We start from the raw sequence: 13,417 nt of genomic DNA on the forward strand, positions 1-13,417 counted from the left end.
TGGAGGGCCCCAGAGCCACAGCCACTCACCGCCCCACACGGCGCCCCTCGTCCTCTCCTGGCGGGCCCGGCCCATGAGACTCCAGAGCCAGTGGCGCCGAGGCCGAGGGCGGGGCTCGCCGTGGCGCCCCGAGACGCCCGTGCAGGGAGGAACCCGCAGGGCGGGGGGTGTGGGGACGGGGGCAGCGTCCCACGTGCACTTGCGACAGCCCGCGGGGCGCGGTCCTCCTGACGGCGGGCTCAGCCTCTTTCCTACCTGTACAGGGGCAGGTTTGAGCCTTTGTCCCCTGTGCTGGCCCTGACTGTGTGGGAAGGCAGCGTGGCTGGGTGGGCCAGAGGGCCCTGTCCCCAGGAGGGGGTGGGCGTGTGAGCAAAGCAGTAAACTGGAAGGTGCCAGTTAGGAGAGGGCACGGGCCGGTGGGTGAGAGGGGGTGCTGCTTCCTGTCAGGGAGCAGGGAGGAGGCACCGGCCATGCGGATGCTGCTGGAAGAGGGATCCAGCCCGGGGATCAGCCAGCTGACATCTTGCTTGGTGTCTGGGGACCCTGGGGGGGCTCGACTGCAGTGGGCGAGGGCGGGGGTGAGAGGAGGAGCCGGGCAGGGCGCGCAGGTGCGCTGCAGGGAGGCTCCTCTCCAGGTGACGTGGGAGTCGCGGAGGGGTGTCCCCCCGCTCAGGGCTTCCCAGGCTCCCCCGGCCGCCGTGGGGGCGCGGTGGGCGGGAGCCGGTGCCAGTGAGCAGTGATGGTGGCGGGCGGGGCGTGGGCAGTGGCCTTGGCGGGTGGCCTCAGATGTGGAGCCAGGCAGGTCCTTCCTGCTCGGCGGGCAGGCGGGCCCAGGAGGCGGGAGGCACCTGCCAAGACAGCCAATCCCTGCGGCAGAACCTTCCAGATGACACGTGCCCCCACCCTGCCCGCCCGCGCGGCGCTGCGTGGCTGGTGGTTCTCGCTGGGGACAGGCATCCGCCTTGGTGGCCCGCCCAGCCCTCCCCCAGCTCCGTCCCCTCCCTGCCGAGTGGCCTGGAACCTCTGAGCCCAGCTGACCCCACCCGGGGCCCCCGCGGCTGGCCCCGACCTCGCCCCTCTGCGGGGGGCTGTGGATTGGCGGTGCTGCTACCCCAGAAGGGGTCCGGCGGGAGCGGGGGCCGGGGCTGACCTGGCGTGGCGGCGCCTCCTCTGGCCACCTTCAGCCGGGTGAGGACACGGGGTGCCTCCCAGGGCGGCCTGGCCCCCTGGGCTGGGTGTGTCCCACTGACTCATCCCTAGTCCCTTATCTGCTGCCCTCCCTCCCCTGGGCAGGCCCTCCTTGTCTGCGCCCCCTCCTGTCCTCCTAAGGGCGGGGCCCCTTTACAGAGCTGGGACACTGAGGCTGGGGGTGGAGCGACGCGCCCCGGGTCACCAGCCGGCCAAGCTTTCTGCAGGGGTGGGCGGGGACGCTGGCCACAGGCAGAGGTGGCCCTGGCCCCGTGTGCAGAGCCCTGCCCCAGCACCTGCTGCCTGCCCGGCCCCGTTCGGGTGCCGGAGACCCCGCGTTCAGGAGGGATGCAGCCTACAGCCTCTGAACCCTGCAGGGAAGGGTTTCCTGCAGAGGGATCAGCCCCTGCGAAGGCGGGGAGCCCAGAGGAGGAGAGACCGCAGGGCCTGAGGGGCCGGGGGTGAGGGGATAGATCCTGCGGCCTTGGAGGGGAGGCCTTGCTTCCAGAAAGATGGGGCGGGAAGCCTGGGGCCCGGCCGGGGCGCCCTCAGGGGCCACTGCCAGGTGCCGGGACGGTTACAGGATTACAGCGAGCACTTGCTGAGCGCCCCCGCGCGCCTGGCGCTGTCTTCGATGCTGAGGACGGAGCAGGGACCGGAGTGGCCCGAGACTGGAGTGGGGGCAGCAGACAGGAAGCGGACGAGCGACCCGTCACACGTGCCGTGGAGGAAGCTGAGGGCAGCGAGGGGAGGGCCTGGAGGAAGCTGAGGGCAGGGAGGGGAGGGCCTGGGGCCGGGGCTCCCCTGTGGCCACTGTCGGGGGGGAGCAAGCCCACCGCCCTCTAGAGGAGGTGGCGCCACCCTGTCCCCTCTGCTCGGGAAGCTCAGACCAGAGAGGTAGGGTGGCTGGCCCAGGACACACAGCCGGGAGGCAGCCGAGCTGGGGCTGGCTGCAGCAGGGAGATGAGGGGCGGGCGGCCCGCAGAGTGGGGCGGCCCAGGGCACAGGAGCAGGTGACAGTGGCTTCCAGATAAGTGGACAGAGTTCCAGGCAGGGCGGCCCGGGAGGCGGTTTCCTTCCGCCACCAGAAACCCCAGAGCACTCGCTTCTCCGCGCCAGGGCCCCTCTGGGCAGCCCCTCGCCCTCCGCACCCAGCCCCTTGGGGACCCCGGCTCCATTCCCTCAGGCCTCGGCAGGCGGGTCCCGGGGTCCCGACGCCCCTGGCCTGGCTGTGAGGTCCCCGCCTCCCCTCTCCAGCCTCACCCCCGTGGGCTCGGCCCCCCCCGCCCGGCGGTCCCTTGGGCCCCCCTTCCGCCCGCTGCGCCGAGCATCCGCCCCGCTCCCCCCGCCGTCCTTGGCCCTGGGAGGCGCCAGCGGCCTGCTGTCCTTGCCGGGCCGTGACGGCTCCTGTGGCGTCACCGCGGTGCCCCCGGTGCCTGGCACGTCGGGCGGGCCCGGAGCAGTCACGGGGCGGCCCGGGCAAACACCAGCTGTGCAGCGCCCCGTGGGTCTGGGCGGCCGCCCGCGGCCTCTGCGGCAGCTGGCCCTGTGGCCGAGGGGTCAGGGCCGGGCGTCCTTCAAGGGGGGCTGCCCTCGCTCTCCGCGGGTTCTCGTCGAGGCCCAGCGCGTTGGTCCACAGAAAGTTCTCCGCCCAGCACCTGGCACGCAGGGAGCGCGCGTCACCGCTAGCTGCCCTGTCTCCTTCTCAGTGACGTTTCGGGCTTGGTGACCCCCGTGTGTGACGCAGAATTCTAAGAAGGCTGAGGACGTGCGGGCTGCGTGCCCCCTCGGCAGGCTTTCGGGCTCTTTAGGTCTGAGCTGTTCCTGTTATTGGGACCCTGGTAAGATGTGAGGATTCTGTGGGCAGATTTAGGGCTGTGTTTGCTTTCCCTCTGGTATTCAGAACCTCCACGGGCACGTCCTCCTGAAGTTATCTGTTTGTAACCTTTCTATGAAGATTTAACCTACATACGGCGAAGTGCACAAATCTCAAGTATGCACTTCGTTTCATTTTTTGAAATAAATGCACGCACCTGTGACCGCTGGCCACAGAGCCTCGTTCCAGAAAGTTCCCTCGGTCCCTTCCCAGTCCTCCCATCCTGCCCCGCAGAGGGACCTGCCGCCCCGATTTCCGCAGACTGGTTCTGCCTGTTGGAGTTCAAGTCCAGCCCGTGTGACTCAGCGCGGGGAGCGAGGGCAGGCATCTCCAGAAGGGCGCGGGGCAGGCGACGGTACCAGCAGGGGATCCCGGGGTGGCCAGGGGCTGGACAGGCGCCGGGCGCCCGTGCGCTGGAGCGCGGCTGGGCAAGGGGGGCTCCGCCCCAGCCCCTGTCCCCAGACTGCATGTGGCTCGAGCCCCCCCCCGTCAGCCCGCCGGCGCCCGTGTCCCCAGCGCCCTCCTGCGCCGCCCTGAGGAATTGAGCGCCGCACCTTGGCCGGGGCCGCGTGGCCTCGGTCTTCCCGTCTGCCACGTGGGAGTGAGGGAGGCCGCGCAGAGCGTCGGCAGCAGGTGCCACGCGCGTGCCCCGGGCCCATTGTCACTCTGGGAGCATGGGTGGCCTGTCGTGCTCGGGGCGCAGGGTCCGCTGCCGCGGGTCGCCTCTGCTCGTGTCCTCCCGCCCCTCGGTCCCAGGCCCCGGCCGTCCACCTCCTGACCCCCTCAGCCGCCCTCCGTCCTGGGCAGCAGAGACTCTGCATCCCTGCCACTCAGGCCTAGCCCGTGCCCTCACTCCCCTGCGCCCCCCCCCCCCGCAGGTGCTTCCTGCCTGGACGCCGGCTCCCGCCCTCACCTGGGGCTCAAAAAATGCAAACGCACAGCCCCTGGACCCAGCCTGGGGACAGCGGGCTCTGGACGGGGACAGCGGGCGTCTCCCACGGCCGTGCCCCTCGCCCAGCCCCGTGCCGCCTTCTCCGTCTGCGCCTGTCCGGTCTCAGCAGCGCCACTGCCTGAGCACGATCCAGGGACCACTGCCTGAGCACGATCCAGGGACCGACAAGACGCTGGTGGCGCGGAAGCTGTTGTGTGTGCATGCGTGCACGCGCGTGGGTGTGTGCGTGCGTGCTCGTGAGCGTGCATGTGTGCGTGCATGCTCATGAGCGTGCGTGTGTGCGCGTGCATGTGCGCGTGTGCGAGTGCGTTTGAGTATGTGTGTCCGTGTGTGTGCGTGAGCGTGTGTGTGTGTACGTGTGTGTGCTCGTGCGTGTGCCGCGCGCGTGTGAGCCTCAGTCTGCCGGAGGCTTCCAGCGCGGCCCCGGCAGGATTCATCGCGGCCCCCGCCAGCCCGTCCCTTCACGCCCTGGCTGTGCCAGCGGCACAGCGCGGGGTCCGGGGGTGCCGTCCAGCTCCCCTGGGGCAGGCCAGCCCACGCCCGTCCAGTCCAGCCGTCCTGCGCCCTGCTCTGACCTTGGGCCCATCCAGGGCCCGCCCTGCTGGGGTTCCCCCAGCCCAGAGCCCGCCTCCTCCCTGCGTCCAGCAGCGCGGAGCCCCCCGCACGGCGCTGCTGGGCGCGCTGCGCCTCGCCTGTCCTTCTGCACGGGGCCTCTCCTCGGGTCTGGGTGTATTCAGTCAGGGCAGACTACTTCCTCACGTCTCCCAGGCTGCTTGTGCCAAGTATTTACGTAGTGAACTACGTTAGCCAGCCTCCAGTTATAATTGACAGGCTATGACGGGCACCCATTTCAAGTTCAGTGTTTTCTTAGTAAATTTGCTGAATTGGGCCGGCATCCCCCCAGTCCATTTCTAGAATGTTTCCCTCCTTGTGAAAGCTTACTCTTGTCCCTCTGTGGTCCTTCCCGTCCCAGCCCCAGGCACCCACTGATCTGCTTTTGGCCCCTCCAGGTTCGCCTTTTTTTTTTTTAAGATTTATTTTATTTATTTCTACCCCCCCCTTTGTCTGCTGTCTGTGTCTGCTTGTATTCTTGTCAGCGGCATGGGAATCTGTGTTTCTCTTTGTTGCGTCATCTTGTTGTGTCAGCTCTCCGTGTGTGCGGCACCATTCCTGGGCAGGCTACACTTTCTTTCGTGCTGGGCAGCTCTCCTTGTGGGGCGCACTCCTTGCGCGTGGGGCTCCCCTACGCGGGGGGCACCCCTACGTGGCAGGGCACTCCTTGCGCGCATCAGCACTGCGTGTGGGCCAGCTCCACACGGGTCAAGGAGGCCCGGGGTTTGAACCGCGGACCTCCCATGTGGTAGGTGGATGCCCTATCTGTGAAGCCACAGCTGCTTCCCTAGATTCACGTTTTCTGGACACAAAATAGAGCCACGTGTCACTAAAGACTCATTTCGCTGCTCCATCTACATAAGGCATGTTAATGTTTAAAAATGTATGTAGAACCTTTCTGGCTCTCTCGAGTCTGGGGGCGATGGGCGGAGTATTCGTCCAGGAATGGGCCCCCCGGGCGTGCTGGGGCTAAGCCGTGGGAGAGCGGGGGCACAGCCGGCGGAGGGAAATGGGGCTGCGTGCACCAGCCTGCAGTCCGGTCGACCGCTCTGGGGGGCCCCGTGAGGCCGGAGGGCTGCCCAGTCCCCCGCTGGGGCCGTGGCCTTGCTGGGGTGGCCCAAGCCCCAGACGGTTGCCCCAGCCCCTGTGGGCACACTTCCTGCCCCGCCAGCCAGACGCATGAGTAAACTCTCTTCCTCTCGCCCTCACAGGGACTTCCTCCCGCGCGGTTCCGGCATCGTCACCCGGCGCCCTCTGATTCTGCAGCTCATCTTCTCCAAAACAGGTACGGGGGCGGCCTGTGGGCGGGGGCGGGGGCACGCCGGTCCCGGGGGAGACCCTGGGCCCCAGGCTGGCGCTCGGGTTTGAAGGCACGCTCCCCACGCGTGGCGGGAGGCCGGAGCTCAGTTCAGCAACTAGCGCGGACCCAGGCCGAAAGGTGCACGCGTGACGCGTGACCCGCCAGGCTGCCGTGTTCCCTGTGCGTTTTCACCGAGCCATTTCGAAATCGGTGGCAGGCATGGGGACACCCCAGTGAAGGAAGGTCCTTCCTACGTCGCCACCTTCACAGCCACACCCAGGACAATGAATGAACCCGGAATATTGTCAGACACCCAGGCCGCGGTCACACGCTTCCCGCTGACCCCACAGACCTCCGCGGGCAGGTTTCCCAGCCGCCGGCGTGCTGCGCAGCCGCCCTGGCGGGGCGCGCCCTCTCCTCGTTAGAGCGGCGGCCCCACCTTTACCTCCCAGCGCTGACTCGGGGAAGAGGCCCGGTCCTTGCCTCTGTTTCTGCTCTTCCCACCCAAGAAAGGCCTGACACGGGCATGTGTCCCGGCTCGAAACCTTCCCAGGCCCCCTCAAGTGAAGGGCACCGCGCTGGGAGGGTCCAGTGGGGGCAGGACCCCAGGGGGCCGCGCTGGGAGGGGTCCCTGTGGGATCAGGACCCTGGGGGGCCGCGCTGGGAGGGGTCCCTGTGGGATCAGGACCCTGGGGGGCCGCGCTGGGAGGGGTCCCTGTGGGATCAGGACCCTGGGGGGCCGCGCTGGGAGGGGTCCCTGTGGGATCAGGACCCTGGGGGGCCGTGCTGGGAGGGGTCCCTGTGGGATCAGGACCCTGGGGGGCCACGCTGAGAAGGGGTCGCTGTGGGATCAGGACCCTGGGGGGCCGCGCTGAGAAGGGGTCGCTGTGGGATCAGGACCCTGGGGGGCCGCACTGGGAGGGGTCCCTGTGGGATCAGGACCCTGGGGGGCCGCGCTGGGAGGGGTCCCTGTGGGATCAGGACCCTGGGGGGCCGCGCTGGGAGGGGTCCCTGTGGGATCAGGACCCTGGGGGGCCGTGCTGGGAGGGGTCCCTGTGGGATCAGGACCCTGGGGGGCCACGCTGAGAAGGGGTCGCTGTGGGATCAGGACCCTGGGGGGCCGCGCTGAGAAGGGGTCGCTGTGGGATCAGGACCCTGGGGGGCCGCACTGGGAGGGGTCCCTGTGGGATCAGGACCCTGGGGGGCCGCGCTGAGAAGGGGTCGCTGTGGGATCAGGACCCTGGGGGGCTGCGCTGGGAGGGGTCCGATGGGAGCAGGTCCCCGGGGGACCACACTGGGAGGGGTCCCCGTGGAGCAGGACCCCGGGGGGCCACGTTGGGAGGGGTCCCCGTGGGAGCAGGACCCCACTGTCCTCGCTGGGAGGGGTCCAGTGGGAGCAGCGCCCCATTGTCCTCGCTGGGAGGGGTCCAGGGCCCTGGGGGCCTCGCTGGAGGGGTCCAGTGGGAGCAGGGCCCCGGGGAGCTGCGCTGGAGGGGTCCGGTGGGAGCAGGGCCCCGGGGGGCCGCGCTGGAGGGGTCCAGTGGGAGCAGGCCCTGTGAAGCCCCCGCGCACGGGGATGGCTGCCGCCACCTCCCCATTTCGCAGAAGAGGAAACCGAGGCCGAGCCTGCCCGCCCCTCTGGCTGCCACCACCACCACTCTCCTGACTCCGCCCCGCCCGGCCGCCGGGGGCGTGGCTCCACGCCAGTGAGAGGCAGCGGCTGATTGGCCCAGTCCCTCCTCCTTGTGAGATCCGCTGTGTCATAGGCTACGGCTGGGCCAATAGGCTGCCTCCCCTGAGTTCTGGTGGCCAATCGGCTGTCCCTGGAGGGCTATGCGGGCCCTGCGCTTCCGTAGGTTGCTAGGGGAGCCTGGTTGGTTGTTGGTTGTTTTTTTTAAAGCAGTTTTTATTGAGATATGTTCATATACGCCCTAAAGTGGGCGAGGGGCTTTCATGTGACGAGCTGCCAGCGGGGCTGCGGGTTGAGAACCTGCGCTGCTGGTGAGCCCCAGGTGCGGCTGCCGCTGGGGAGGCTTGGCCCTCCGCCCAGGAACTGGGAGCTGAGACTCCCTGGGTTCGAATCCTGGCTCCCCGCCGCCTGGCCCCCGGCCGGGACAGGGCTGACCCTCACAGCCCCCCTGTCGGTCCTGGAGGGGACCCCAGTATTTCAGGACCCGGGCCTGGGAAACCCGCCTCACCTCCTCAAACAGGACCGTCCTAACTCGACGGTCCATTTCTGCGTCCTTTCAGTGACGGGCGGGCTTCCTTCGCGGGAGGGTCCTTCAGCCGGGCCATGACGAGAGGCCTCCCCGGCGACCCCCACCCCGGGCTGCCCACCTGCGCTCCCCCTGGTGTGGAGCAGTAGAGGGGGAGCACGAGGCTGGGGGAGGTCGAGATGGGGAGGGAGGCAGCAGGTCAGGCCTCCTGGTCTGCAAACGGGGGCGCATGTGCTGGGGGGAGCGGCCTGCTCGCTCTGTCTGGGGGCGGGGCACCCCCAGCTTCTGCGGCCCCGCTTTCCCAGCCGCGTTGGCTGCACCCGGGAAGGGAGGGCGCCCCTTCCCAGCAGAGGGGGGCTGCTGGGGAGATCCCGAGGCAGCAGTGCCCGGCGCAGCCTCTTGGAGGAACTGAAATTTCCCCCGGGGAAGGGCAGAGAGGCACTGCGGGCAGGGATGCCAAGGCACGCATCTGCCCGGGTCTGGCCCGGGTGGGCGGGTAAATGTCCCTTCCTGCCATTTGCGCTTTGCCGAATGAGGCCTTGGGCATGGACACGACTTGCCTGAGAACACACGGGTCGGTCAGCCGTAAAGCCGGGCTCCTGGGAGCGTGGCCTCAGGCCGAGGTGTGCCGTGACCCTGTGCACGTGGCGGCTGCTGGAGAGGGGACCACAAGGGCTGGGCAGGAGGCAGGAGCGGGCGCCCGGGGGGCAGCGCGGGCAGCTGGGGCCAGGGGGGCCGCTGTGGAGATGGACACCGTAGATGGATCCTGGTTATTTCCCCAAGGGCGAGCCAGCGGGTCTCCCTCTCGGGCCGGGGCAGGGAGGGGAGGCGGGTGTTCCGGGCGCTCTCCTGTGGGCATGTCCGGCTCGGGGTCTCCCGGCTGGCATCACTCCCAGCCCCACCTGACCTGGCGTTTCCAGTCTCCCGCTGCTCCAGGCAAATGCGTGCCCACGCCGCGCCGGGCCTTGCCCAGATGCCAGGGGGGCAGCAGAGAGGAGAGAGCAGGGGGCTGTGGGAGAGCATAGCAGGCACAGAATGTCCCAGCGGCCAGGGGCCCGGAGGCCGTTCCAGGCAGGGCCGCAGCGGGCCGGCGTGGTGAGGGACTCGGGCCGCGGGGGCCCCGGAGGTCAGCGGTGGGCAGGCGCGGGGGCGAGACCAGTGCCGGCTGCGCTTTGGGGAGCCCCGCTGGCAGCCGTGGGGAGGAGGGCCTGGGCTGGGGAGTCCGGAAGAGGGTGGCGCGGCACCCGGCGAGGGGCGGGCCTGGGGCCGCGTGGCCAGCAGCCCGCTTTGGAGGGCTGCCCAGGGGTGAGGGGAGTCCAGCCTGCGCCCGGGGTGGGACAGCAGAGGCCACGGCTGGGGGGGTGGCGGGAGAGGGGGCTCTTGTGAGGGGCGGCGGGCAGCGAGCGCGGGCGGGACGCCCGGTCGCTGCTCCCGTGGGGTCTGCGCGCTGCGCCGCTGCTGGCAATCGGGCTTGCCCTGGACTCGGATTCCGGGACAGGAAAGCCTGGGGTGAAGGTCATGGACACCGGCCGGGCTTCCGCCCTGCACTGGCCGGGGACCTTGGGCCCGTGCCTCCCCTCTCTGCACCCGTTTCCTCGTCGGGAAAACGGGGTGGCAGTGGTACTGCTCGCGTGCCCATGGCGCCCCGTGTGGCTCTAGCGTGGCAGCCCCCTTTGGTGGGCTTCAGAGGCCAAAGTCGTGGCCCTGGCGCTGGGCCTCAGCCCCCTGGGATTGCGGAGGCTCCACGCCATCAGAGGCGCCTCCTCGTTCAAACCGGTCCCGCCAGCTCCTGTTTTTAAGCGGCTCGGCTCGGTTTAAACATTAGCTCTGCCCGCAGTCCCCAGGAAGTTGGGTGGCCTGTGGGTGAGCCTGGCCCCTCCTTGGGGCCCGGCCCTGAGCCCGGCGCCGTGGGCTGCTCCTGCGTGAAGCGGGCATGACCCAGGCGTCCTGAGCCCACCTGCGCAGCCCTGACCTTGCCTTGTGCTCAAGGCCGGTCAAGGCCGGGCGGCCCGCCCCGGGCACCCCCTCTCCCGTCTCCTTCCTGACACTCTAACCTGGCACGTTTGTCCTGCCTCTGAGGCTTGGTGCCTGCTGTCCTCCCCCACCAGCGAACACTCGCCGCGGTGGCCTCCCCGCCTGCCCGCCCGCCTGGCCACGTGGAGCCTCAGTGCCTCCGTGGCAGGGTTACGGCTGGGACCCCCTGCTTGTCTTTTCTCCGCAGCTGGAGTTCTTTTCAGCACTCCCCTATGCGAATGCCTGCACCACGTGCTGCCTCACGCCCGCTGCTCCGTCCCCGGTGCCCAGCACGGGGCATGGCACGGAGTCGGCACTCGCTAAGGGTCGGCCGGGCGCCTGGGCCCTGCCCGCCCGGGTGGGAGGTCTCCCCAGGCGCTGCCCACTTCCCTTCAAGCCTCGTGGACCCCGTGGTGGTCCCGTGGCTGCCTGCGCTGGCAGCAGGGCCAGGTCAGGCCAGAGGCCGGCCAGGGTGCCAGCCGGGCTGCCCGCTTCCCCCGCAGCGGCGCGTCCTCAGCTGGGAGACTCGCGAGGCGTGCCTCAAACAAGAGGGCGTCCCAGGGCCAGACGAGCACAGGAAACGCTCATTCTGCCAAAGACTCCGGAAAGCGCGCTTGGAGCCGAGCTCGTGGACCCTGGTAGTACCCGGAGCTTCCCAAGTCCGGCCGCGCCCTGAGCCATTCCCCCCAGCGGGCCTGTCGGGACCGGGTGGGCACAGCCCATCTCCCCGCCGCTGGGAGTCCGCCTGCCGGGTCTGCTCTTTGCTGGGGTGGGTGCGGGGCAGGGAGACGTGGCGGCGAAGCTGCAGGCCAGAGCCCCCACGCAAACGCTGCCCGAAGGCTGACAGTGGGCTCGGGGTGGGGCGGGAGCGTGTCCTCAGAGCGGCCCCAGCGCGGGGCTCTGCGTTGACCCAGTTCTGTCTGCAGGGAAACTGAGTCATGACGAGACGGGCTGGTGCCCCGAACCAGGCGTGGCTGTGGTGGAGCCGCACCCCGATCACGCCTGCCTCCACCTCCTCTTCCCATTGTTTGCCCAAAGGGAACCCCCCTTCCGTGCCCAGGGGGCACGTGACCTGGGGGTAGGCGCCGAGCCTTCGGAGACCCCACGGGCGGCCAGGCCTGGGGTGTGCCCCGTGGGCCCCCGTTCCGTGACACCCCTGAAGGCCTGGAGGCCACCTGTAATGGGGACTTGCCGTGCAGCGTGGGGGCATCCCCGCTGCGGGGTGGCGGTGCCACTTTCCCCTAGGCTGCAGGCCCTGATTCTTTGTCAGAAACCACGCAGTACTTTTTAAAATTTTTATTGTTTTTACTTATTTATTCCCCCCCTTGCGGCTTGCTTGCTGTCTGCTCTATGTCTACTTGTCTCACTTTGTTGTGTCATCTTGCTGTGCCAGCTTTCCGCGGGCGCAGGCTGTCAGCTCTTGCGGGCACAGACCAGCCCGCCTTCACAAGGAGGCCCTGAGACGCGAACCCAGGGCCTCCCATATGGTAGATAGGAGCCCAATCGATTGAGTCACAGCCGCTTCCCATCTTGTCTCTCTTTTTACGCGTCACCATCTTGCTGTGTGACTCCCCTGTGTGGGCCCTGGTCACTGCACGGGCACTCGCGTGGGCACTGGCTTGCCACGTGGAGGCCCCCGGGATGGAACCCAGGGCTTCCCGTGTGACAGACGGGAGCCCAGTCGACGGAGCCGCAGCCGCTGCCCCCTCGGTACTTTCTGACCGGGCAGCTCCTTGGGGCGGGGGTGGGGGTGGGGGAGCAGTGACTAAAGCGGGTTCGGGTGTCGTCCTGGGAGACTGGCCGCAGGGGCGCGGGTGAAGGGCCGGGCCGGGGCTGCTGGAGCCCACGGGGGGTGCGGTGGCGCCGACGGAGGCGGCCGCGCCGGGCAGGGGCCCGGGCTGTGAGGGCAGGCGCTCTCTGGAAAGAGACCACCCGCGCACCCACAGCAGCTCGGCCCGGGCGGGACCCAGGGCCTGGCAGGGCGACGGCCCGTTCCACTCCTTCCTTCGTTGGCGAACGCCCTTGGCGAGCCTGCCGGGCCTCGTGCCTGACCCACCCTGGCCGTGCGCCTCCTCTCCAGGAAGCCCACCCGGCTTGGCGGCCAGGGAGCAGCGCGGCAAGGCCGGGCCGCCGGGCAGGCACAGGAAAGGCGCGAGCAGCCTGCGGGGCGGGGGTGTCCCGGGGGCGTGTGGGGCGGGCCCGAGTGGGGTGTGAGGGGCCCGGCCGCCTTCGGGTTTGGAGCCGAGCTGCTCGTCTGGCCGCCGCCGCCTCTCCTGCGTGTTGTGCCCACGGGGCCATGTGCACCTCGAACACCGGTGTCCCCGGCAGAGGCGTGGCCTGTCTCTGAGGACGCCCCATGCGCCAGCTTGTCCTCCTGCAGGCCTCGGAGGAGGAGGAAACTGAGGCCGGGGCCCCGCCCACCCCAGCCCCACCCTCCTGGCCCACCCTCTGCCCAAAGGCTCCTTCCCCCCGGGGGCCTTGAACCCCAGGCCCGGCGCTGGGCGGGGCGGCGTCGGGGAGCGCGCGCTCCGGGCCGGGGGTCCGTGCGGCTGTCGAAGTAGCCAGGGCCTGGCCAGGCTGGCTTGGGCACCTGCAACCCGGGAAGCGGGCCTGGGCCGCCGGCGCTCCCCGCAGCGGGGGGTTGGGGGGGCCCACTCGGCCTCGGGACCGCGCAGGCTCAGCCGGGGCTGCCTGGGAGGGGGGGAGGGGAGCGCGGTATCCAGGCGACGGCATGTGCAGCAGCCCTGCCCTGTCGTCTGTTTCTCAGTAGAATTACACCTGATTCAGGGAAACTGAGGCCCGAAGGGGCTTCCCCAGGCAGCCACTCCAGCCTCCCAGTCCACCGCACCCACGGGCTCGGGAAGAGGGCGCCTCTCCAGGGAGCCTGGGCCCTCCACCTGCTTCCGCCAGCCGCGGCTGGTGCCGGCGGGTGCCACGGGGCTCCTCCTGGCTGCCGCCACCTTCCTCTCTCTGAGCACCGCAGGCCCTGCCCCTCTCTGCCGCCCGCGTGTGCGCAGCCTCCGTCCTCCCTCCCAGACCCGGGGGAAGGAAGGGTGGTGGGCGGGCAGGCAGTGGTGGCGGCCCCCCAGGTCCTGGCACTGGCTCGCCCCCCAGGCGTCCAGCGCCGTGGCCTTGGGGGCCGGGGCTGGGGCGCCCGCCTGGAAGTGAACGCAGGCACCAGCCACCTTTCAGCGTCGTGCTCGCCGTTACAGGGCGCCCGCTGTGTGCTCCGAGGGAGCTCGGGGCAGGCAGGCCAATGC

The 13,417-nt window shown here is 69.7% G+C and overlaps 1 protein-coding gene across 8 annotated transcripts in view; it reads left to right on the plus strand.

Annotated features, from left to right (window-relative positions):
• The window catches only part of DNM2 (dynamin 2), a 97,402-nt gene that overhangs the window by 17,791 nt on the left and 66,194 nt on the right, over positions 1–13,417 (plus strand). For all 8 annotated transcript variants that reach the window (XM_058290288.2, XM_058290284.2, XM_058290285.2 and 5 more), the window contains exon 2: positions 5,840–5,913. In XM_058290288.2, the coding sequence (XP_058146271.1) occupies positions 5,840–5,913 (74 nt within the window). The remainder of the gene's footprint in view (positions 1–5,839; positions 5,914–13,417) is intronic.

Source organism: Dasypus novemcinctus, chromosome 30, assembly GCF_030445035.2.
Source record: "Dasypus novemcinctus isolate mDasNov1 chromosome 30, mDasNov1.1.hap2, whole genome shotgun sequence".
NCBI lineage: Eukaryota > Metazoa > Chordata > Mammalia > Cingulata > Dasypodidae > Dasypus > Dasypus novemcinctus.